Here is a 24854-nt window from a genome sequence, read left to right as displayed (position 1 = left end):
GCCACGGTGGCTAAACTCCCATTAAGCGCCGTCTAAGCGCCCTCACTTGACCTCGTGACTCCAGGCGGCCTTCACCGACTTCACCGATACGGCCGACCGGGATGCCGACTTTTTTGCGCAGCACCGTCGTCGAGCAACCTCAGCACCTCAGCAGGATGTAGATCAGCTGCTGCGGGCTTCGGCATCGGGAATCCCCACCTCGAAGGATGGGAAATGGCGGCAGAGGAAATGGAAATTCTTCGCTGCATCTTTTGCACTGCGGAGCTCCCTCACGTCGGCGTCCACCTCGTCCACTCTCGGTCGCGACACCGGTCCTCCCATAGGACGACCCCGCGTCTGCCGGCCTGCTCATCCGTCCCCGGATGTCGCCTGTGCTTGTCGTGATTCGCCAGGGCGAGATTAACGAGGTTGACCACCTGTAGGCTTGGGGGCTCGGAATAGCGTCGGAATCGCTTGGCATGCAGGTGGGGGTGTATAGTGGGGGTTGTTTGAGGGTGGCAGCCAGGGCAAGAGACGGGGTGCACCGAGGTTGAGGCGCGAGGACAGAACGGTGGTCGGCGCCGTACCTTATCGTCGGCTCGCTCGGCCCTAGGATCGGCCCCGCACCAGCTCGTGCGCAGGCATTCCAACCCCCTGCGTGGAGCACGAAGCCAATGACTCGGCCCAACCGTCTCGGTTAATTGTCTGTGCATTGCACATACACTAGCCACGGCGTCTGCCCACCGCGAAATGGGCGGAATCGGCGGCAAGAGCCACATCAACAGACCATAAAGGGCCCCGTGGCGACGTTCTTCGAGGCGTACATCATCTTGCCCCCCAAATCACTCGCAATGACAACAGAGACAAAGGAGCCTCCACAGCTCGAGATCGTGCAGGCGACAGAGGGGCACCATGAGTACCCGCCCGCCTCGGTCCGGGGCCAGTTGGCAGGCTGGCACGCCAACCGTGGCGACAGGTCGTTTGCGCGCGCCATGATCCCCACGTGGAAGGCCGGCACGACAGACGACGAGGTCATCTACAACCCCTTCAGGCTGTTCGCCCGCATGAAGGCCATGGACTGGATGTACTTCCTCTGTGGTTGGTGGGCGTGGACTTGTGATGGGTAAGTCGAGTCGGTGTGGCGGGCTGGTAGTGGGCTGTTCGTGGTTGGTGGCGCCAGCCACTGCATTCAGTCGCCGTCCTCATTGGCCATGGCTGTCCAGCAGTATGCTAACCCCCTTCAGATACGACTTCTTCGCCGTGTCGGTCACACTCGTCGAGATGACCAAGCAGTTTGGCGTCGAGAAGCACACCCTCACCACGTCCATCACCCTCACTCTGCTGTTCCGTTCGGTCGGTGCCGTGATCTTCGGTCTCCTGGCCGACCGTTATGGCCGTCGCTGGACCCTTTGTGTGAACATGCTCCTCATTGCCCTGTTCGAGTTTGCGTCAGGCCTGTGCAACACGTACACCCAGTTCCTCGGTGTGCGCGCGTGTTTCGGTATTGTGATGGGCGGCGTTTGGGGCCAGGCGATGGCGACGGCGCTTGAGAACGTTCCTGTCCAGGCTCGTGGTTTCTGCTCGGGCATCCTCCAGCCTGGTTACTCGTTTGGCTACCTTCTGTAAGTATTTTTTGTGTGGTCAATTATTTTGCTAACCGAACAGCGCCGCCGTCATCAACCTCACCGTCGTCCCTACCTCCAAGTACGGCTGGCGCTCGGTCTACTTCATCGGCGCCGGCTTCTCCGTCACCTCGGCCATCTTCCGCGCGCTCCTCCCCGAGTCGAAGCAGTACCGCGAGGCCCGTGAGATTGCCCGTGCCGAAGGCCAGCAGAAGGGACAGGGCAAGCGTTTCCTCAAGGAGACGGTTGCCATGCTCAAGGCCAACTGGATCCGTGTTATCTGGGGTATTGTCGTCATGAGCGCCTTCAACTTCCTCTCGCACGGCACCCAGGATCTCTACCCCACATACCTCCAGGTTTCCAAGGGTATTTCTCCCAAGGCCGCCAACATTTCTACCATCATCACCAACGTGTTCGCGATTATTGGTGGCGCCGTCGCCGGCTACCTCAGCCAGTACCTCGGCCGTCGTCTGTGTATTATCGTCTTCTGCGTCTGGTGCGCTGCGTTCATTCCTCTCTGGATCCTCCCCCACGACATTGTCGGTCTTACTGCCGGCGGTAGCATGATCCTCTTCGGAATGGTAAGTCTAACGTTCCTTATTTTGGTTCAGTGCTCACACCACGCAGCAAGCTACGTTCGGTGTCGTTCCCATCTACCTTGGTGAAGTCAGCCCGCCCGCCTTCCGCGCGTCTTTCGCCGGTATCTGCTACCAGCTTGGCAACATGGCCTCTTCCGCGGCTGCCCAGATCGAGTCGACCGCAGGCGACAGGCTCAAGACGACACTCCCCAACGGCAAGGTGGTCCCCGACTACGCCACTGTCCAGGCCATGCTCGTCGGCATCGTCCTCTTCTTCCTCATCTCCTGTGTTCTCCTTGGCCCCGAGGCCGACGGATCCCACTTTGAGCAGGCCAAGACGGCCACGCAGGAGGGAGCAGGCGTCACCGAGACCCAGGACCTGGTCCACGGTCGTGGCCACGTCCGTCGCGAGTCGGTCGCCTACGACGAGAAGAACGTCACCGAGAAGGTCTAGGTTGTACGAGGGCGCAAGGGGTTTGAGGAGTCGGACAAATTGTAGTTGCTACTCGACGGGTCAATTGTAATGGCCTCTGAAGGAATGTATTCGGCCGAGGTCGAGGTGGTTGCCAGGCAAACAAAACAAAGCACGCTAACGGCTGCGGAAGGCGGGCGGCGGCGGCCGCCCTCCGGGCCGGTCCGTGGTCACAAACTCTCTTTCCATTGACGCGGTGGGTGCCAGGCCCTTTTGCCTACCAGAGCGATCTGCATACCACGGATGGTGTCGTCACTGGGGATGCCAATTAAGTTAATAGTAGTTCCACAATGAACTGGTTGCATAGCGCCGTAGTGCACCGCGTGCGCGTGCGGCCAGGTTACGCCCGGAAATTACATAAATTGAGTGCGCGGTTTTCTCTTGTCGTCATTGGTCAGAGTATCTTATCACTCATCGTCACAACAAAATTGCTGCCGACATCCGTGTGCCCACAATAGACATCCGCGCGTACGAGCCTGTGGAGCTGGTGGAGCTCGCCGCTGACTGATCTCTGGGAGACTCTGGTTATCATGCATCGCAGACGCAAGCTGAAACCACGGTCTTCTCCGCCATGTCGTAAATCCCGAAGGACTCCGTGTCGCCGACGTCGTCGGAGTCAATTCGATGCCGCCTCGGACGCCGAACCGCCCACTCATGTCGAGGAACGGGGGACAGACAGAGCGGACTTGCGAGTCCGATGCGGCAGTGGATGCCCGATCCGGGGCGCCGATGGTCCGGGGCCTGGCGCGCGGTTCCTCGGCGCGTCGTCACCACCTCGGTGCTGCTTCGTCACCTCGTCACTGAACATCGACCACCCCCCGGCCTGGCGAGGATACGCAAAAGGCTCAGGCTCAGAGGTGGTAACCAACGAAGCTTGAGGCCGTGGACTGTCTCGGAGGAGTGGGTGGCCGGCCGTCCAAGGTGGGGCGCGGCACCCGCGGTCGAGGGGCGCAGCTTTGTGCACCGCAGACGCGTCGGCCATGCTGTCAACGTCCACTGACCTCGAATGAGCGGCAAAGCAACCGAACACCTATGGACATGGGGATCCTCCTTGGGCCGCGGACTAGATGTCGACATTTGAACCCCTGTGAAGCGCGGCTCTAACACCGTATGTATCTACCGCCTCGAAGAGACGTCGTTCGGCGCCGAGGCCTTGTATGGGAAGTATGTAACAGCATGACGTGCACAGTGACGCGCCGCGCCGATAGCTAGAGACCGCACCGGGTGTAGACGGCATGTACCGGGACACGGTAGAGGGTGGATGATGCAGTCGGTCATCAAAGGTGATGGACGGTTACGTGCGGCAAGTGCAGAGAACCGTGTCGATGATGGCGCGGCAATGTCCCGGCGGGGGTGGGTGGGCGCGGGGGAGGGGGAGGGGGGGCAACAGCCGGCTGGACGCCCAAGACACCGCCGGCGGCCGGCTGCAGCAGCCGTTGCCGAGGCCAGGCCGCCGATCCTCCGTACTCCCGACTACGTCGGTGGACCGATACATGCATGGCGATCATGATCGTCGCAGAAAATTATCGATGGGTGGAGAGTGGGTTGTCAGGAATGCTATGAGGGTATACGACTGGGAGGGATTACTCATAAGCCACGACAATGTGACCACGCCGCCCTGGCCGAGCCTGCCCTTTGTCATGCTCGGCGTCACCGCCGAGGATCGACAACATAAAGCCAGCATTGGGTGGTCAGAGTGCACAAGATGGCCCCTCGGACAACTTTCGCCGCCAAGATTGTGAGTGTGGGCAGCCTCTGCTCTGGGTGATAAGCGAGGCAGGCCCAATACGTACGTACAAGTACTGACGCTTGGCAGTTCTTCCCGCATCCTCCGTCCCGGCACGCACCCCACATTCGTTCGCCGTCACCGTTGAAACAGCACGCATCACCACCTCACTCGATACCACACCGACCACTACTACCACAACAACCAACTTTTGATAATTTCAGAGCTCCCCCCGCCCCCCGGCCCGCAAAAAACGGATGACCTAGCACGAGACGGCAGCCGGGCCCCATTGCGGAATGTGCCACCGAAATCGTGGTTCCCGGAACCCTCCAGTGTTTTCGTTCTCCCCCCGCCCGGCCCGGGAAACGGCGCTAGCGGCGGCGACCACCACCCACCCAGCGGGGTGTGATCGCCGATGCTGATGCTATGACGCACGGTGATCGCCGCCCCTGCATGCGACGCGCGCACCTTCGATGCATACCCTCCAGCCAGGCATCCGTCTCGCCTCGCCATTACTCAGCTGCTGCGAGCTGCACCGAGGCGGCGACGCATATCTTGCTCGTGTGGGGATGCCAGAACATGCCATTCGAGGGGTATAAAGCCTCGGCGTGTCCCGATAGGAGTGGGTGGCAACGCCGTTCGCCCCCGTCGTACAACACCGAGGGTACCTGCCGACCGTGTGTGGTGAACGGCCAGCGCCATAGAACCCGTTATCAAGCCCGCCCTATCTTCCACCAGGGGAAGGGGTGACCGACCACCAGCACAACAGCAGGCCCAGCCCATACCGCGGCAAGACCGAGTCGACGCAGGCACCGGCTCTTCCAGAGTTTGGTACGGGCGGCAATCTCCACCCCGTGGGGAGGCATCGTCCGCACCTCCTCAATTTCATCACCGCCAGTAGCCACGCTGGCGTGGTGTAGGCACAGGCAGTTGCGTTCGGCAACCTTGTCGATGTTGTCACCTGTTGAGCCTTCCTCAGGGTGAACCAGGCTCGCCACCCAGCAATACGAGTCAAGTTCGCGTCACAACTGGATTGTTTAGTCGACAACAGCGGGAACAGGGAATCAGTTTAATCAGCTCGGCGACAACAAGTGATCAAAGCCGTCGAACAATGCTCAGTAGAGGATTCTTTCGCCTGGACTTCGAAACGGCGTGGTGACTGGCGCCTGGTGCGTCACAGTCACTCTCGCTGTGTTTCCTCGTCAACCAACCGCTCCCCGGTCAGTATCATCAGTCCACACGCGCGGCATTCCGGCCACCATGAGAGCAATCCAGGCGACAAACGGTTTGACGGTATCTCTCAGCCATCGATTTTGTTCGGAATGTTCGGGGCAGGCGAGTCGTTCGGCCCCAGATCAGCTGTTATCCGCTTTCCCGACCGCGGCGTCGGCTGTCCCTCGGCGCAACTCGACCTCTCGTCTTGGGATTTGAGATGCTCGTCGTCTTCGATACGCCCCTCGCCTACTCTTTCCACGAACTGCGCGACTTCGAACGTTCCCTGGCGAACTCGGATGAGGAAGGACGGACACAGGATCGGTTATCGCGCGGACTCACCTCGAGCTCCCGTAGATGCCGACGACGACAAATGCTTGCCAAGAGGGAGAACAGCACTCTGGCAGTCGAACGCGCTATTCTCGTTGGAACAAAAGACGAGTCAAGTGCGGATAAACGGCATACAGGAGGAAAGAAGAGCGATTGGAAGAACGAAGTGTGCTGTTCGAGGCGGAGCATCCGCTCCACCGCCTCGTGCGGACCACCGCTGCCAACCCTGCACCGGCGCGTTCCTCGCTCATCCGCCCTGCCCACATCCGCCACGTTTCACCACCTCCATCCGTCCACCATGAACCACCACCAACACCCATTTTTGCAATTATCACGCGTATTCTGCGCACGAAACGACCTAATTGGCCTCGCGGAGTCGCACGACGGTGGGCTAGTCTGCATACCGGCCATTTGCCCGTCGGGCTTCACACGCGCCTCGGGGACCCATCATTCGCTGCTTCGGACTCGCGGTCGCCAGCAACAACGTGGATCAGGTAGACGGAGCACAAGTGCTTTTCACTCGTCGCCGATTCGACGAACAAGGTGGTCGGACTCGCCCATTCCATTCCACCGCGGCCAAACGCCACTCCACAACGCGCGAGCCGTCCCGCCTTCCGTCGGGTTGATAAGCCAACCACGACCGACCACCACCAACCGGCTCCACGATCCAGCTCCACGTCAACAAACATCGCAGCATCGTCCTTCTCCTTCTCTCTCCATCCTAGAATGTGCACAATCGCCGCCACTTTGCTGGGAAAGAGTTCGGAGCATAGCTGCAGGCCGGCGGGTGGAATCGAGCATCGCCCTTGACGCGCGCTCACTGTCTCACGCCAGGACCAGGATTCGAATGTGGCGTCGTTCCAGGCATTCTTTGGCTGATTCATCCCTCCGACTCGGATAAGGACCTCGGATGATCCCCAGAATCAACGCCTAGTACTGTGGCGACGAGAAGAGCTCGCATGCACGAGAGTCGTGACGTGTCCTCCCGAGTCTCTCGTCGCCATCAAATGTTCTGTTCGCTCCGCCTCCCCACCTTACGGTTGGCATCGCTATCCAAAAGGATTGAGAGGACGCGACTCGGAAGTGCCCAATCCATCCTCAAAGTTCCCAGCATCTCGCCTCATGATCTCGGAAGCGAGCCGTGGTAGAGCCAGCAACCGCAGGCCGTAACCAGACGACACGCCGCGCTCTCGACGTTTATCTTATTTCATTTTCCAGCATCTCACCCCCTCGTGCACCCCAAGGAGTCGTTTGAACACCTCTAAAAGAAGACGGCGATGGAGAGGATTTGGGTCACGCGACTCTACAATCGACCCACGACGAGGCCATCAACAGTCACCCCCTCATCGCGGGCGAGCGGAGCTGCCCACGCACCTCTCTCTGCATTTTTCCACCTTGCCCCACCTCACGGACCCCAAGGACATTTACGCGGTTCACCAAGAAGCCTGCATGGCGGAGGATGCGGCTCGGACGACACGGCACGCGACCGACGAGAACGCGAGCGGCGGTCAAACCCCCACCACAGGCGAACGGCGCACCCCACCGCCCTCGGCCGCGAGCAGCAGCCGCACAACGACACAGTGCACCCCGCCGACATTTCTCTGCATCTCCGAGCTCGATGAGCCTGCCCAAAAACCGGCGGAGGGAGCCACGCCGAAGTCTTTGCTCGGCGACGCCGGATTCGCCGGGGCCTACGTCGCCCCCTCGCCGGGCTCCACCGCAGCCGCTGGCGAACCCGCATTCTCGGCGTTTTACTCGCCATGTACCGCGCTCGGACAGCCAGAATGCTTTCAGCCGTGCATGGTGCATTGTGCGAGGTGCGATTCGCAAGGGTGCTGCTTTTCGACTTTGGAGGATGGCTTCGAGCGGGGTGAAAAGGGCGAGAACGGCGAGCGTCTGCCAGCCGCTCTCGGCCCTCTTTCACCTTCTTCATCCTTGCGATCTCTCTGAGAGAGCAAATAAAAGCCCATTCCTCGCTCAGAAGGACGTGCAAGAGCCGGCAGAGTATGAGCGGGCGTCGAATGCGGTGGCAGCACGCCTCTCGGGCCCAACGACCGCCCGGTCGGAGGCAGTCGAGCTCCGCCCAAGCACTACAGACTCGTCCCGTCTCCATTGCGGCACATACAGGAAGATCACGAATTGGACGTCGTGCAAGCCCACTCCCTTCTCCACCTCTCGCCGATTTATCAAAGCCGACAGGACGAAGCTGGAAGGCGGATGACGGAGGTCAAATGCCCGACGACGGCGGAAGACAACCCTCGCGCAGGCATCATCTACCACTTCCCCGCCCCCCAGCGCATCACGCATACGCCATCACTCAGCACCGCAGCATCGGAGTCTTTATCCATCGCTATTGGGCCCCAGGAGCCATGCCCCCGAAAGCGCGGACATGGCTGTTGACACGGCTAATAGCTCCACACGGTCCACTCGGCATCTTTCTCCGACCGACCGACCGAAGCCGAGCGCGCGTGTGGAGCTGTGGAGCGGCGTGCCGAAGCCTACACGTGTGCGCTTGCATCATCGTTATCGTGGGCACGAAGGTGCGGGGGACGTGACAATGCCCCTATCGACGTCGTGGTCGCCGCGTTATCGCGGCGGCGAGTGCCGACGACGTGACGATCGATCTGGCGGCGTCGGACGGGTTCCTCCCGAAGCGCAACTCGCAGTCCGAGAGGCGCCAGTCGCGCGCGTCGCATCTGCATACATGCTTTGCATGGTGCATCTAAGCGAAACGGACCCATTTCGCCGGTGTCAAGGGCGGCGCGTGCTCCGGACGGCGTGGACGACGACGTCGTCGGCTCGGTGTCGAATCAATTCAGCATCCGCGATCGACCCATCTCGGCGCCGAAGCGTCGCACACCCGCGAACGACGGCTCGCACGACACCGATCGACTCGGCGCACCGTCTAACATGCATAATGGGCGAGGAACACCACTGCGCAGTGGTGGGCGAGTACTCCGAAATGAATGTTGGCAGGGCGGTTCTCACTGTCCCACGGCGACCGACCTGGTGACAGCCCACCTCCGACCCGAGATGGGCTCGGCGTCAGTTCCAGCTCAGCTCGGCGAGGCACACAAAACTCAGCGACCCAGTATCTCACCCCCGCCGACATCTACGGAACGGCGCGAACATGTGCTTGGCGGATTATTGGGCAGGAACGGCACCCACCCAAGCCGAGCTCGATGGGCAGCACATCTTCGCTCGACTCGGCAGTCCCATCGTCGCAGCGTGCATAAAATGCCCACTGGCATTCCCTGTGCCTCTGGTTCGTCCCACCTGTCGGCAATTGCCCCAGCGCCGAGCGCTGTCGGCGGGGGCGGGGTGGCGAAATGGCCTCCGTCGCCGATGTTGTCGATCGAGGTGCGCTGCCGCCACTCGCCACCCGCCCACCCGCCCACCGGTGAAGCGATGCCACCCGCGCTCAAGTAACACGGCGTGTGCAGCTGCGTTCATTCGGGAAACATACTCCTCGGAGCATGTCCGCGCCGAATTTCTGGACGCCCATGCGTTCCTCGTACGGCGGCGGCGCGACACGACACCCGCCAGCACCCGCTCGCACAGCGCGAAACGGAGCGTGGCGCCTGTCTCGAACCGCTGCGACGGCCGAACACAAATGCCCACCCCGAGTGCTTGGGCACGCAAACCAACTGGTTCACATTCGAGAACAGAGAGTGCGCTCCGCGCATTTTGGCCGCGGAGCGCAGTTGACGCTGACGCGCTCAGATGGCGGGCCAAGCTTCAAGAGTCAACTCGGGCCCGGTGGCAAAAATGGTGCGCCGCGCCGCGCCTCCCACCACCGCAGCGGATGGGCGGTGCTTGCATGCACATACGGACTAATTCGCACGAGAGGACTGTGAGCGGCGCTGCATGCATTTTGGCAGAGATGTGGGATGGACGCTGACTGCTCAGATGGAGGCCGAAGTCCACCCTCGTGCGGGTGCCAAAATCGCATCGACGCCGAGCGTCACACCGCCACCGCGGCAGACGAGCAGAAATGCGCACAGCGAGTACATCAGCAACCAAATCGCCTCAGCCGCATCAGAGAGCGCGAGAGGCCCTCGGCGCAATTTGGCGCAGCCGCGCGCACGCACCGACACGCCCAGACGGCGGACGACGTCCCAGCCCCACCGACCACCTCGCGGGCGGCAGAAAATGCGCAGCGGCCCCGCGCGTCGCCACACAGCGATGTCATCGGTCACGAGTGCTCGTAGAGCTTGCGTACTGAATTTTACGCCGCCCGGAGAGCGCTCCTCGACGAGGTTGCGGCCGTCGATATCGAGCGGGGCGGGGACGCACTCCTCGCTCAGACTCCACCACCGCACCAAGACCGGCAGAGCACATACGCCGTGCGCCTCGCGACTTCTGAAGCTTCTGGATCGCCTGTGCTTCCCTCAGCGTGGATGCGATTTTTTGGGCGCGCCCAGGACGAGTTGCAGCGCTCGCCGGGTGTCGTGCTCCCGACCAACGACGAGAAGCACCACCCCGCCCCCGCCGTCGATTTCGCCCATCGCACCCCGGCGCACAGCGGCGATCGCGCATGGAAATGCGCGCTGCTCCTCTGCGCCCATGGACACCCGTAAGAGCGCTTCTGGGGATTTCTGGCGGCGCACTGCGATTCTTCTCGCTGACACCTCCAGAGCGTGGCGACCCGCCACTTTGCAGCCACCGCACCGCGCCCACCAGCCCCCATTCGCCACTTGCTCGCTTCTCACCCGTCCCCCACGCCTCCCCTGCGCCTCTGGAATTTTCTCTGCATGCAGGATGCATGCTGGGGATTTTCTGAGAATCGCGGGGGGCGTCGGTCGATCAGGCGTGTCGTGGCGTGTCGATCGCCACCTCGCCGCCACTCGAACCAACAACAACCGTATACCTCGGGACCGAACGCTGTGCCCGCTGTGCGGCCTCTGCTGCGGGCTCTCTCGCTCTCTAGCCGGTGGGGCGGATTGGATGCTCTGGGAACACTGTGGCATGGGCGAGTTCGCCACGCCGCGCTGTTCGCGGAGGGTGGCAATCTGCTCCATCTGCGTTTTGGGGGTGTGTGGCTGGTTGGTGTATGTGGGCGGGCGCAGTAGTTCGGATTCTGAATGCAATAGATTTGCGCAGCCACACGTGTGTACTACACGTCTTAGCGCCGCATTGGTGGTTGTGGTAGGGATAACGTTGGTTCGGTCGGCTGCTTCTTTGTCCGCCACGCCCGCCCGCCCGCACGCAAGCAAGCAAGCACGCACGGACGGACGCACGTACGATCGTCTGAGACACGGACAAACGAGGGCGCTGGCGGTGCACATGCCGTATGGGAGCATCCCCAGAATTCACATCGGCGTACCCGTTGGTTTGGTTGCCAACCAAGGCCCGGCGTTTGCTGGTTGGTGTCCTTGTTGGTGTGGTGTCAGTTGGCCGCTTGCGGCGCAGCCACTGGCCGTGGCCGGCCCGCCAAAGTCCGTTTCGTTGACAATCTACGGCTAGTCGAAACGTGTATGTCGTAGCATGTTCCTTTGCCCTTGCCCTGGGCACCCTGCGGTGTTTAGACGAGCGAGGGCCCGCCGGCCGGCCCGCCGGGCGAGCTCGCTTCCCTTTCGTTTCTGCCACCACTGATTCTCGCCCACTCGCACGGGGTGGCATGTGGTGTGGCGTGGCACAATAGAGTGATGCGCGCAAGTGTGTGAGGTGACCACATGACACTAGCGATTGGCAACGGCCAACGCCGTGGCGCTGGCTCTGGGCGCACATGACGAGCTAGGAGCCGCCAATCAGGCCAATCAGACGCCACGTCCCGTCCCATCAGCAGCAGCAGCAGTGTGCCACGGCGCGCGCTAAATCGGGACCTAAGGCAGTGTGTGTGTGAGTAGAGTTGCATGCTAGCGCCGTCGTCAAGTCCAGACACGCACGGCCGAGGGACAAAAGTGCGTCCCCGCCCCATCAAAGTAAGAGTATGTACGTTGTTGCGCGAGGGTAGCTTCTGGCTCGGATTGGGCCGTGCCGTGGCATGCCGTGCGTGCCGTGTGTGCCGTGTGCGTGCCGCACCCTCCCTCCCTAGCCCCGGGTCAGTGGCTCGTTTGGCCAGTCGTCGCTAGACTGACTAGCCAACTTTCGTAAACCTGCATCCCTTGATCCGAGTAGCGAGCACACACGCGTATATCAAACTCTATGCGGGCATAACAAGAACACGCCGAGGTACTTACCTTTCGCTTCCCCGCAATCCGATGGGTTTTGTTGTTGCTTCTGAGCCCGCGGAATGTAGGATTCATTTCATGTCGGACATGCCGTTCCGGCAGCCACGGCTGTTGGGCTGGCCACTGGCTGTTGACCGCTGGCTGGTTGCCATCTCCCCGCTGTTTATAGCACCATGCTTGGCGGCGCCAGCCAGCGTGCGGCGGGTCTGGGCCGGGCCCCCCTTGCGGCTGCTGCATCCCTTCTCCGGCGGTATGCGGCGTCTTGTGGTGGCAAGTTGCTGGTGGTTTCACTTGCTTGCCGTTTGGTTAATGGGCTCGACGGCGACTACTTGGTTGATTGTTGCATGTGGGCTGGCCGCTCTGCCGACTCGGCCGTCAACTGTTGCTGTATACAGGAGCCGTGGGGGAGGAGGGAACGGCGTGGGGGGGTGGCCGGGGGGGTGCAATAATAGCAAGCGAGCTAAATGGAAATAGAATTCAACTCTTCTCGCCTCGCCAGGCACGTGGCGCACGACGAGACGACCGACGGGTCTGTGCGTCAGGGAAAGGGCCAGCAAGGGGGTTACTGCCATTGCCGCCGCCATGACGTCATGATTTCTTTCGACCTGACTCACCATCTCTGACTTTTTTTTTTTTGTGCTGTTTCTTTTTTCGAGCGCCGCCTCGGTATGTAGCTGTCATCATCTATCGGGCGCCATTGTTCTCGGGCGGACGGACAGAGTCGCGACGCCCGATTCGTCGTACTGTAGTCGAGGCACGCAACGTACAGTGGCATGTGACGGGCAGCTGGATCTGATCTCACTGGAAGCATGGAGCGTTCGTGGGAGCCGGGGCTGCTAGCGCTATTGCCACTTGCCGATTGCATTGTGTGGTGCGGTTTGCTTGCTGCTGCGCACATACGCGATACGGCTGCCGCTGTATACGCGATACGGCTGTGGCGGCCACAAGCCCGCAAGCAAGTGCGATGAGAGGCGGCGTGCTAGATGTCGGCATTGGCGTCGACTCTGAGCATTCGGCGGGCCCGCTTTCTCCTTCGCTTGGATGCTTGCGGGAACCAATGTGCGCCGCAGAGGGCTGGTCACGGGAACGAGCGTACATGTGTACGACGGCACAAGGCGGCAAGGTGGCGGAGATCCCAGCTTGCGCCGGCCGTGGCCTGTGGCAGCAGCTCGCCTCGCTACCGTATGCATAGAGCTGCCACTCTCCAGCTCGGAGCCGTCGCCTCCTGCCTCGCTCGCTCGCCTGACAAAGCGGGTGCGAGGCAAGCGAGGCTGGCTCGATCAGCAAGCAGGTGGACGCTGGACGCAGTGGACGCGGTGGAGAGGTGGAGGCGGAGTCCGGTCCCGAATGATTCATCCCCGTCAAAAACATTGGCCGGATGATCAATACATGCCACAGCGGTGCCAAGCCGCCGCCGCGCCGAGGCTTGAATGCTGCAACTCTGCTCCGCTCGCTCCCACGCGTCAAGTCTGGCCTCCGGACTGCCGAGAGCGCAGCCGCGCAGGGGGATTAGATTCCAGGAGGTGGTGGCCAGGTGGCGCCAGCAGTCGCACCCTTGGCCCTTACGCCACCGTATGCAGCCCTGCCTTGCGCGGCGCGTCTTTGTTGTCTTGTCATCACGCAGGGCGCGGAGTCCAGCACGGCCAAGACTCACCACCTCACAGCCACGGCGAGTGACCAAGCCTGCTGACCGCGGCGGACATGGCATGCAATGCCCGTTCCCGCGTCGTCCCATGCAACCCCACGCACGGCAGGTGCGCAGCGCAGCGAGCAACAAGCAGCACAGCACAGCCGCGTTCTCTTGGCTGGACGCTGCTGCTCCTGCCGAAGCTGGCGCGGCTCGGCAGCCGCGGGGTACCGACAGCCAAGCCATCGCAGTGCCCCAGCGCTGCACAGACTGCCCGTGCGCACCGATGGGGTCGTACGAGCATCAACTTGGCCATTAGGCCCGTGCGCACACCCGTTGTATGCATCGGTTTGCCCGGCGTAATACCGTCACCAGTCACGTATAGTTGGTTTAGTCACTCGCTTCGCGCCCCGGCGGCCACCGCAGGGCGGGTCGGTCGGGCCAAGTGGATTTTTTGGTGGCCGCCGGCCGGCGGCGGGGGCGGCGACGGCGGTAACGGTGTCCAAGTTGGCGCGTTTGGTTCGGTCATGTTTGGTTGCCTTGCAACGGGAGGGGCGGTTGGAGCTGCTGCATGCAGAGCGGACAGATGCGCGTGGAGCTGGAGCTGCTTACTGCATCGTGCCCACCATTGACGCAGTGTGCATCATTTGTGACACAATGCTTCTTCGGTGGAGCAGAGCAGAGCGGCGGAGAGTGAGCGCCGCTGACGCCTGCTTGCCCACACTCAAAACACTTCGGTGCCGACGGACGGACGGTACCGCACCGCACCGCAGCAGAGCTCGGCAGCCCGGACCCTCGGCCATGACGCACATGCTGTTTTGTCCGTCACCTGTGCGCGCGCCGCTGTCTCTCTTTTGCTCGGATTGCGATCCAGTCACCTGCTTGCCTTGTCTTGCATGCAGCATGCCATACCGCACGGCGCGCCCGCGGCCCGCATGCCGCCCGCCGGCCGGTCCAATTCTTGGCTCGTGGCTCGTGGCTCGCGCTGGCTCTTGTTTACAACTTGCCGCTGGCGACATTAGCATTAGCCCCAGCCCCAGCCCCTGGCGGCCCCGTTTGCGCCCGAGACAACATGCCAGCTTGGCTCGACAGAGAATGATGACTACTGACCGCCGGGCGGCGCAACAAGGCGCCTCGGCGGACCACCAGACGCTGCTAACTACTGCTGCTGCGCCGCCATGCCCCGCCCGCCATACCCCTGCCCCTAAACATGTGCTCCTGCAGCGCCAATCTTGGCCGAGGCTCGGCTCGAAGATGTCGAGCTAGACGCGCGAAAATCATGATGCAACAGGGCGAGCGCCATTCTCCCAGACTCTGCGAAATACACGCCAAGCCGTGTTCTTCCCCCACCGGCCACCCCCCACCCCACTCGACATGCATCCCACCACCACCACCCCTGGTGGCTGTGCCCGACGCCGCCTCGGCCGCCTCCCACCTCGGTACCGATAACACTGCAATCACTGCTAGGCCCATGCACGTTTGCTATACTATTCGTCGTATGCATCAAAACTATTGCTACATATTACAAGACGTGTCGTTGCTTTGTACAGGGAGATTTAGGGACAAAGACGTTTACACTGCTGCTTCTGATAGCGCGCGGCGGTGCCGACGGCTACTGCTTGCTGCTGCTGCGGGGGGCGCTTGGGGGCGGTGGCCATGGGCCAACCAAGGCTGCGGCGAGTTTGTGGTGTCTGGGCGCGTGTGTGTTGTGTTGGTGTTCGGTCAAGCCGAAGCCGAAGCGGTGACCACTAGAGACTAGCCTAGTAGGGCTTCTGCGTCTCGTACTTGGACAGTCGACGGCGCATGTCGGCGAGTTCGCGGCGAAGGCGGGCATTCTCCTCGTGGGCGAGCTTGATCTCGAGGTCCTTGGCGCCGAGTGTAGACTCGAGCGACGAGAGGTGCTCCTTCCTCTTGGCACGGAACGTACGGGCACTGATGCGGTTCCGAACGCGCTTGCGCTCGCGAGCCGAGAGCGCGCGGTACTCGTCCACCTTCATGCCCCAGATCATGCCGTCGCGCTCGACACCCTCGTCGTGGTCGTGCTCGTGCTCGCTGTGACTGTGCTGGCTGAGGCCGTCGGGCTCGTGGTCGGCATCGGCCTCGGAGTCGACAGAGTGGGTGCGTCCTCGGGAGAAGGTGGTGGCACCGCTAAGGCCGAAGGTCATGGGGATGGGCGACTCGATGGCCATGGGAGACTCGGACGCAATGATCTTGTCGACAACGTCGACCGACGACGAGATGTGCGACGACGCAGAAGAAGTCGAGCCGCCGGGGGCGAGCAGAGAGGGCGCAATGGATCCGCCGTAGAACGACAGGTAGTAGTTGCTGGGACCGGCCTGGCCGAGGATGGGGACAGAGCTGCCGCTGCTGGCCGAGCCGGGACGAGTAGAGAGAGGCTGAGATGACCAGGGGCCGGCGGGGAAGTAGTCGTTGGCAGGGGCCGTCGCGGCCGCCACTGCGCCGCCAGCGGGCGCCGTAGCAGCAGCGGCAGCCGCGTTCGAGTTGGCGAGGTTGTTGTTGATGAGCCAGTCGGTGCCGAGGTTGGGGAGCATGTTCTGGTAGAGGTAGTTGCCCCAGGCGGGTGCTACGTCCTGCTGATAGTGTCAGTGACTCGTGTCGGTGATGGTTGTGTGTGGGTGTGTGGTGGTGGCTTGGGTGTATGTAGGTGGGGGGTTGGTGGGTTGATGGGTGGGGGTTCGGTGATGGTGGCGGCGGCCGGCTGGCCGAGGTTGAATGACTTACAAAGAGGTTGGTGGGTGTCTTGACATCAGACGTGTCAAACGACGGAGCTGCGATGGCGTCCATGGTAGGAGTGTGTGTGGGGGAGGGGGGGGGGGTGGGGTGTCTAGTAGTAGTAGTAGAGCAGTGGTGGTGGTCGACGACTGTGATGGGTGGGTGGGTCTGTTCGATTGATGGATATGGTCCATTCATATATAGATTATCAAGACCCGGGCTTTTTAGACGAGCAGTGGTATGTGGTAGGTGGTGGCCAACTTGCGTCAGGCAGGGCAAGGGAGGGCAGGCAGCAGGGGCCGGGCGAGCGGGCGGACGGTCGGTCGGGCGGGCGGGCGGGCGGGTGGGCGGGCGGCGCGCGGCGGCAGTTGTTGCTGCTGCTTGCTACTTGGCCGACCCTTTGCTACCAACTCGCTCTTGCATTTCTCAGTGACCGAACCCTTACTTCCACTATCGAGTCCTTCGGTCCCTTAGGGCCGCTTTTTTTTTTCCTAACCTCATGCACCTCGCTTTCCCAACACCCAAAGCATTAGCGCGGTGCCAGTGTTGTGCCCCCCCCTGCTGCTACCGTGCCGTGCCGTTCGTGCCGTGCGCGTGCGTGCGAGGCGTTTGGCAAACCAACCCAACCCAATAATGGGTCGGCGTCACCGGGTCAGAACTGGAACCTGGCCTGGTGGGATCGGAGGAGGCGATGGGTGTGTGTGGGAGCAGCAGTAGCGAGGCCAAGGCGAGGTTGCGTTGCGTTGGGGGCAGCGAGCCAGTTAGTAGACCTTTCGTGGTCGTCGTGCCCGAGGCACACAAGCTACCCGAACCAACGAAAGAGCTTTACACGCGCTCGCTCGCTCGCAGTGCGCGCGCGCGCTGTGGGCGTGTGGGTGTGATTACAAGGCCCACGCCACACGCCTCACATGCGAGGAGGGAACAGACCCAGGGCGCATGTACAAACAGGCGTAGTGGCCCGACTCGGAGGGACAGAACGGCACACTCGGCCGCCGCCTGTGAGCAGCTGGAGATTGTGGGGACCTGCTGCAGGCAGGAGGCAGCTGATGGCATCTTGTCTCCGACGACAAACAACCCGCCGGAACCGGGATTCAATTCTGCTGCCTGGGTGCCTCTGCTATGCAGGAATGCTGACAGAGAGACGAGAAACAACCCGGCCGGCGCGCCCGATCTCTCGCTACTGCTCTTGCGGTGACTTTTATTCAGTCACTACACCCAAAGGTCTGGCACCGGCCCTTGCCTCGTTTGGGGCAGCAGCAGCAGCAGCAGCAGCACCAGCACCAGCAGCATGCTCTGTGCAGACTGAATGTTCAGCCCAAAGGTGCATAGATTGCATCACCACTTTCACCACTTCCCCGCCCTCGTTCCGATCCGTTTCTCACACTACCAAACAGCCGGGCCTTGGACCTTCTTCCTTGTTGCTGCTTAAATCTCGCCAGGCAGGCAGAGTGTTCGCGTACGCCATTCACTCGCAAGATTATCGTTGATGTACGAGAATTTCTTTTCGGAGTGTCGTCGTCAGGTCCAGGTACGAAAATTCAGAAAAGACCAGAGTGCCCACATCGACGTCGGGTTCATAGCCGCTGCCGCTGCCGCCGCATCATCTGCCGAACACGGCTAGGCATCCATCATCATCATCTGGCATCATCATCGGCCCAAAGGTGGTGGTTTGGTTTGAATTGCATACGTGTAGCCGTAGCAAATGGCCCTTGGGCCCAGACGGCCAGAGCATGGGAATCTAATACAACCACGCAATAGCAATCCCAGCAGCAGTCATCGTCACTGACGCAGTTGGTTGCTGCTGGCGGTCGAGGCCGCGATCGATTGCAACTCGCCGCTGCCCCTGCATGCATGTGCATGGCACACACACACACACACACATCACTACCCCACTCTAACGGCCGCCCCTGCACGAGTGGCATCCCCCGCTTGCCCCGGCACCCCCCACCGCCCCTGGTAAACGTCAGAAGACTCACACAATCTCAGCGCGCGTGTTTGAGATCAGCAATTGTGTGCGAGTTGGCGGATTGCTGCAAGCGAGGTTGGGACCACCGCACATGTGCACACACCGGCTGTGTTCCAGGCCGACACGACCGAGCTCGAGACCCGCTCAGCCCCCTTCTGGATCGTCGTCGTCCTATCAACGACGCCACGATGCAGCGCGAGCAAGGTGAGGGTGCATGTGCACCCCCCACACCGAGACACTAGGGGGGCCGGTGCACCGTGCATATGCATCTACCGCAGCAGCAGCAGGCAGCAGTCTCGGGCGTAGGAAGAGCGCGGAAACTCCGCCGACTCGGCTGCCTCGGCTGCGATGATGATGCATGGATGGCAAAATGCACAGACCGAGGCGAGGTGTTTTAGAGAGGGGTGGATGCATCGGGCAGCGCGCAGTGAGCGAGGCTTGAGCCAGTCGAGACGCGCGCCAGCCAAAAAGACGCGCACTTATCGGCCGGGAGGGTCGTCGCGCACTGTCACGGAGCATGACGACACGAGAGCGCGAGTTGACCGAGGCTAAGGGACAGAGCAGCCCGACCTCGCTCGTCGCGACCGGGGTAGCATCGGACTTGGTTGCTTGCTTGCCCCTCCACCTCCACAGCCCGACCCAGTCGGAGGCTAACCTACTAGTCGGCGGTGAAATAATTATCGGCTCTTGTTTGCTTTGGCTGCCCACTCAGCCATCTCGGATTCGAGCCGCCGCCGCCACCACAAACAATACAGATGCTACTGTAGCTGCTAGCCTGCCTTTGCCATGCTAGTCGAGTCAATGCAATCACCCACCATTCAAACATGATCCCATCTGGCAAAAATATGTACCGACCCAGTTTATGACCGCGGCCGAGGGTACAGGCACGTGCCGCACCAATCATCACTTCGGGGCGCCGCTGCTCTCGGCCAAACTACACGTGACGCTTCCTTTGTCAATGAAAACAAAGGGTCAAGAGAACCAAGGGTGCTTGGTGCTGCTCCTCGCGCTGCTACCCTTCCCCCTGCAGCTTCACCCTTGATGCGTACTGATACTGGCTGGCTGGCTGGCTGGCGGGCCCGCCGCTGTGCGCACGCACGGCCGGCCGCGGCGGTACGCTGACACTGCGCTACTTGTCGCCGGGGGGCGGGGGCGGGCGAGTCCGGGGGGGAGGCAAGGGGGCGAGGCGAGGCGATAGGGTCGAGGCGGGCAGAAGTGCCGCCGGCTGGGCCGGCTGGGCTGCTGGCGCGAGAATAGATCCTCTCTGGCTGGCAGCGCTCTGGTCTGGTCCGCGCGACGGGCGCGCGCGATCGCGTGCGAGCGAGCGAGAGAGCGAGTGAGCGAGCGCTGCTCGTCGATCGGTCGGTGGAACACCGCCGCCCGCCGCCGAGCTCGGCCGGGCGCCAAGGACGCCGCTGCTCTCGACGGACGGCCGTTCATGGACCTTTGTTTTGGCCACAGCGTTCTAAAAACTGGCAGGCGCCTCATCATAGCGCCTGCGCGCGGGCGCCGCGCAGGCGCCGGCGCAGCACCCCAGCCCAAGGCCAGCATGCACAACTGCCAAGCTGCGCTCCTTGCGACCCCGTTACCAGGCGTGTGCATACGTGCCTCGGTTGTCGGAGGTTGTGGCGCTGGACACTCCGCTCGGTTTGGTTCGAGGGTGGTGGTGCTGGTGGTGGTGGTGGTGGTGGTGCCATTCGCCTCGCCGGCCGCTATCGGGAAGTGTGCCGCCGGCCGGGATATCTCCGCCGCCTCCTCCATGTCGGAGTGCCACTCGTCCTCGTCCTCGTCCTCGTCCTCCTTCCTCCACACGAACCGGCCCGACCGACAGAATACTCGAGCTAAGCATGTACGCGCGCCCCTGTCTTGAAAAATTCGACTAGAACGTCGAGCAGGCACGCGCAGCGTGCAGATGTCTCGTCTGTCTGTCTGTCTCGAAATTCTCGAGAGGGCCGGGGTGCTTTGGTAACCCTCCGCCGTAAAGATTGCGCGCCAAGGGCGCCACTACCGTAGGCGGATGTGCCTAGGAGAGGTATGCATTGCACTGCAAGCCCGGCCGGCCGGCCGGCATCGAGCGGTGCCGCGGCACGACACGGGTCTGGCCGGAGATGCCGTGGAGATGGTGGTGGTGGAGGTGGTGCAGGTGGTGGTGGTGGTGATATCGATCGAGGAGTGTTCATGACGCGCGCGGTGACGCCCGCTCGAGGTATGTGCGCGTCGCCGCGGGCGAGCACATACCGCTGGGCCAGGTACATGGATGGGTGGTGAGATCGCGGCCCTGTTGTCATCGGAGGCAGTTAGTCGCCGCTGCGAGGGGGGCGGGAACATGTCGCGGTGCATGCATGGCCTCTAGCGAATGCCGAAGGTGCAGCGTCGGTGCATGGGTTATTGCATGGGGACAGGGAAAGGTCCAAAGTGCGGAATGTGGAAGACTGCCGCCGGTTGCTGCGGGAGCACGAGCACGAGCTTGGTTCGACTTGGCCGGCATGGCTCGGCAGCTAGTCGTTAGTCCAGCACCCCCGGCAAACGACTCGGCATTCCGTACATGCCGACGATTATCCCTCAGCGCGCTGGGTCGTGGTTCCAACAAACCCGTCGTCCGGGGCGTTGGTGTCGTCGTGAGCTACGACCTCCCCCAACAATGCGACGACGACCCCAACGCAATGCATTATGTTGCCATGTCACCATCGCTGCTAGCTAGGGGACCTGAAACGTCGGCCACTGTCGTCGAGTTGTCGTCGCACACTCTCTCTCTCCGTCTCTCGCAAAAACAAAGCGGTGCAGATAAGACCCCGCAGGCGTTATGCGCCGTCTCGAGCTGCTGCTCGACGACCAACGCCGAAACGCAACGAGACAACAAGCCACTAGCTACTGCTCCGCTCCGCAGGCCCCGAAAACTGACCCGCGTCAATGCGCGCCCGACGACGACAACGGCGATATCGCTCACCTATCAGATGCTGCCGTGCCCGCGGACGTGACGTGGCCGCGGCGACGTGTAGGTTTGGGCCGTCGCCGCGTCGTGCCCGTGCTGCGGTCGCCCCGCCGGGAAGGCGAGGCGGAGGCGCCATCCGCATCCGCCATCATCGCGACCTCCGACTTATTTCGCTTCGTTTCGTGCACGCACTTTCTTGCTCTTGCCCACCTGCCCTGCGGTCACCAGAGAAGGGGTACACGATTGCGGCGTGTATGGCGTGCTGCCATTGGCTGACCGGCGTTGCTCTACCTCGTGCTTGTGCGCATTGCAGGTCACCTGGCGCCAGCTAGTTGCATAGAGAGAGAGGAACAGGAAGCGAGTGAGCGCTCGAAACCCTCCGCGCCGCTGCCACTAAATAACGTCCGGAGCGCCGGTGCCGTCGGCTACAGCCGGGAATCGGCGGTCGGGGGGGTTGATTGACACGGTTCCAGTGTGGCGCAGTGGTGCACTGCGGATGGAGTATAGCATGACTTCTGTATGCACGCAGTGTTGCGTGCACCTCGTTGGGGGGTAGATATCGCGTTTGTGGCTGCCAAAGACTCTTCCCCAACTGACGAGTCACCACTCACCCTGGCGATCCATTCCCCACCACAGACTCACCGAATTGGGAAGCCCCGTCGGATGTCTTCCAACGGCACGGCTGATATACTGCATCGACGAAAGAAGGTATCCATTCATTCGGCGTGGAATGCGACCCAGAAGTGACTGCAGTGACGACAAGAACAGCGCCAAGCATGCCCGGCACGTGGCACCGAATCGCGAGCAAGCCCTGGCTGTAATCGTCCCTCAAGCCCTGCAATCCCCATACATCGAATTCGACACCGAGGCCGTCGGCCAGCAGCCCACATTCGACGCCACGCACCCGCACCGCCGGCAATGTGCAATGTATGCACGGTACCGCCACATCCAACAGTGGCGGCGAAGCGCGCGCATTGCATTTGCTGCGCCGGCGCTGGATGCCCGGCGGTGGTGACGACGGGTATATACGGCGGCGGCGCCGGCACGCCGAGCAGCGATAACCGCACCGCAGCAACAACAACAACATGGCCGCGCACGCGCGCAAAGCCAACGAGGGGCTCAGGCTGGGCGACAAGACGGCAGTAGTGGTGGGCGGCACGCGTGCGTAGCTACATGCCCCGAACAGAGCTGACTCCAGAGGGCATCGGGCTGGCGATAAGTTTGCGCCTAGCCTCCGCCGGAGCAGCGCGGCTCGTCATCGTCGGCCGGTCGTTTCCGTCCACGGCGCGCGAGCGCATCGCCGCTGCGCAGAGGGATGCCGGCGCCAGCGACGACAGCAGCCTACACTTTATCGCGGCCGATCTGTCCCTCGTATCCGGCATACACGGCGCCATTGCCGCCCTGCGCGCGCTCGGGCACATCGACTACCTCTTCCAAACGCAGGGTGCGTGGCCCGCTCACCAGGCCAGGTAGCTGACACACACCGAAGGCACCTTCCCGTCGCTCACTTACAACCCGACGTCCGAGGGTCACGAGCCGCGCTTCGTCGTGCTTGCGAGCCGCGTGCTCATCGCGGAAGCGCTGGCGGACGCGGGGCTCCAAGCGGGCGTCATCGTGCAGTGAGTACATGCGCTGTGTTGCACACCGCTGAACGCAGTGCGCCCGGCGGGTCAGCGACCACGTTCGATCCCGACGATCTGGAACTCGGCGCTGCGTTCAAGAACGGCACCGTGTCGATGGGGGCGATTTTCGAGCGCGATCGCGGTATGCTTGACGCGTTCACTCTGGTGCGTGTGCCGCCGGCCGGCCGGCGGCGCTCGCCGTCGGAAGCTGATAAGCTCGCGCTAACCACCACATCACCACGGAACAGGAGTTCAACGCGCGCCACCCGACCATCGCAATGTACCACCTCAACCCCGGCCTCGTCGCGACACGGGTCGTGCACAACTCGGGCCTGACACAGCCGTGGAAGTGGCTCCTGGGCACGCTGGGCGCCTGCCTCGGCAGCGATCCGGCCGCCGTCGCTGAGCTGCCCGTGTTCCTCGCTACGGTGACAGGGCTGCCGTCGGCGCGGCTCCTGGATGCAAAGCTAAACAGCGTTAAGCCTACCCCCTGGGCCGAGGACGGCGTGCTCCGGACTGCCGTGTGGGAGAACCTCATGAAACTTGGCTCGGAGGTGCAGCAGCAGCAGGAGGAAGAGGCAGTGTGAAGCCTGCTTGCCTCCCGTCTGGAATGTGGCCCTCGGAGAGGAATGTACCCCACGCCATGTCGTCATGGTGGATGGCACCACGCGAGGCGAGGCGAGACGGGTCGGACTCGGCGCTCTGCTCTTCTTCTGGTTGATTCGCGCGCTGCGCTCTCCTGGGACTCGGTCTCGATGCACACGATAATATAAAGACACATGCTGGAATCAGTTCTCTGCCACTTCACATTCCCTTGCCCCCCTACCTTGCCCACATACCGTTGTTGTCGCTTGCTTGCGCCGCTGGAATCGCCAACGCTAGCTATTTGCGTGCTCGAGCGCCACGGGGGTGGCGCTCGCATTCCAGTGAGTTTCCAGGCAGCTTGGACACCGCTTGCCTCGAGATGGGCACAGATCTGAACAGCCAAGCGATCGCGAGGCAAGCGCCTGGGGTTGCTCGTCGCACTGTGAGGTCGAGCCGTCTCACCCAGATGCACCCTGCTCGCCAAACATCAAACCAACACCAAACCGCAACCTCCTCAACATCCTGCTCTCTCCACTGCCACCGGCGGCAGCCATCAACACCTCGAGCTCTCACGATACCGGAGTGTACTTCGCCTCCGAAGCAATCGAGAAGACAGCAACGACCGTCAAATTCCAGCTGAGGCGTGGTGCTCAAGATCCAATCCTATCGTACCCTCGATCCCACTCTCATCGTTAGTCTCGGTGACACGCAGGGACGGAAGGACGGATCGGCCCGATCCATTGTGGGTTCTGGCCAATGAACACCGATCCCAAACGGAGTGGGAGGCACGCCACATGTGACGACGATGCGGTGGGGGCGCCACAGGGCGTGCTCGCTTGACAAATTAATTAATTGTGCTGCAACAGTAGGTGCGGCGTGTGTGAGGCGGATGGACACCGCAAGGCGTACATAGTGGAGCTTATCCGTTCGCCACAGTGCTGGGTTCATCACCATTCAGCCACCGCTCGCCAGATCAGTTGCCGTCGGGAGCATCACCGCCAGACCAACAGCAGCAGCAGCATTGCCCCGTTGGGCTCGTGCGATTGAGCAAACTTACTGCCGCTATTAAGCATCAAAGCCCGGATGCTGACCCAAGTCATCAAGGCTGACTGGGCCTGCTGCGCATGAGGAACAAACAAAGAGCTACTGAGCTCTTCCCCATCACGTCTTCCTGCCCGCCGCGCGCCGCCACAGCAAGCTCTCGAGGCGGCCATCGACCGAGGATAGCGAGCGAGCCAGCAGCAGCTGCAGCAGTCGCCACCGCAACAATAAACTCCAGCCTCATCGAGTAAGACCG

General features: G+C 62.1%; 3 protein-coding genes across 3 annotated transcripts; 2 read left to right on the top strand and 1 right to left on the bottom strand.

Annotated features, from left to right (window-relative positions):
* Positions 1–830: 830 nt before the first annotated feature.
* Positions 831–2633, top strand: JEN1_1 (Carboxylic acid transporter; the record flags this gene model as incomplete). The annotated part of the gene is made up of 4 exons (XM_062769606.1): positions 831–1102; positions 1224–1601; positions 1645–2182; positions 2229–2633. 4 exons carry the CDS (start codon positions 831–833, stop codon positions 2631–2633), a joined length of 1593 nt encoding a protein of 530 aa, XP_062625590.1.
* Positions 2634–15197: 12564 nt separating this feature from the next.
* On the bottom strand, positions 15198–16631 carry MBZ1_0 (BZIP-type transcription factor MBZ1). Its single transcript, XM_062769605.1, has 2 exons — positions 16462–16631; positions 15198–16313 (listed from the first exon to the last, which is right to left on the bottom strand). The coding sequence occupies exons 1-2, from the start codon at positions 16522–16524 to the stop codon at positions 15480–15482; spliced, it is 897 nt and encodes a 298-aa protein (XP_062625589.1). The 5' UTR covers positions 16525–16631; the 3' UTR covers positions 15198–15479.
* Positions 16632–22435: 5804 nt separating this feature from the next.
* Positions 22436–23559, top strand: LOC62_02G003078 (uncharacterized protein; the record flags this gene model as incomplete). The annotated part of the gene is made up of 4 exons (XM_062769604.1): positions 22436–22511; positions 22840–22969; positions 23008–23137; positions 23221–23559. 4 exons carry the CDS (start codon positions 22436–22438, stop codon positions 23557–23559), a joined length of 675 nt encoding a protein of 224 aa, XP_062625588.1.
* Positions 23560–24854: the final 1295 nt, after the last annotated feature.

The sequence above is a fragment of the Vanrija pseudolonga genome, chromosome 2 (genome assembly GCF_020906515.1).
Source record: "Vanrija pseudolonga chromosome 2, complete sequence".
NCBI classification, from domain to species: domain Eukaryota; kingdom Fungi; phylum Basidiomycota; class Tremellomycetes; order Trichosporonales; family Trichosporonaceae; genus Vanrija; species Vanrija pseudolonga.
This window is presented reverse-complemented; position numbering and strand designations above follow the sequence as displayed.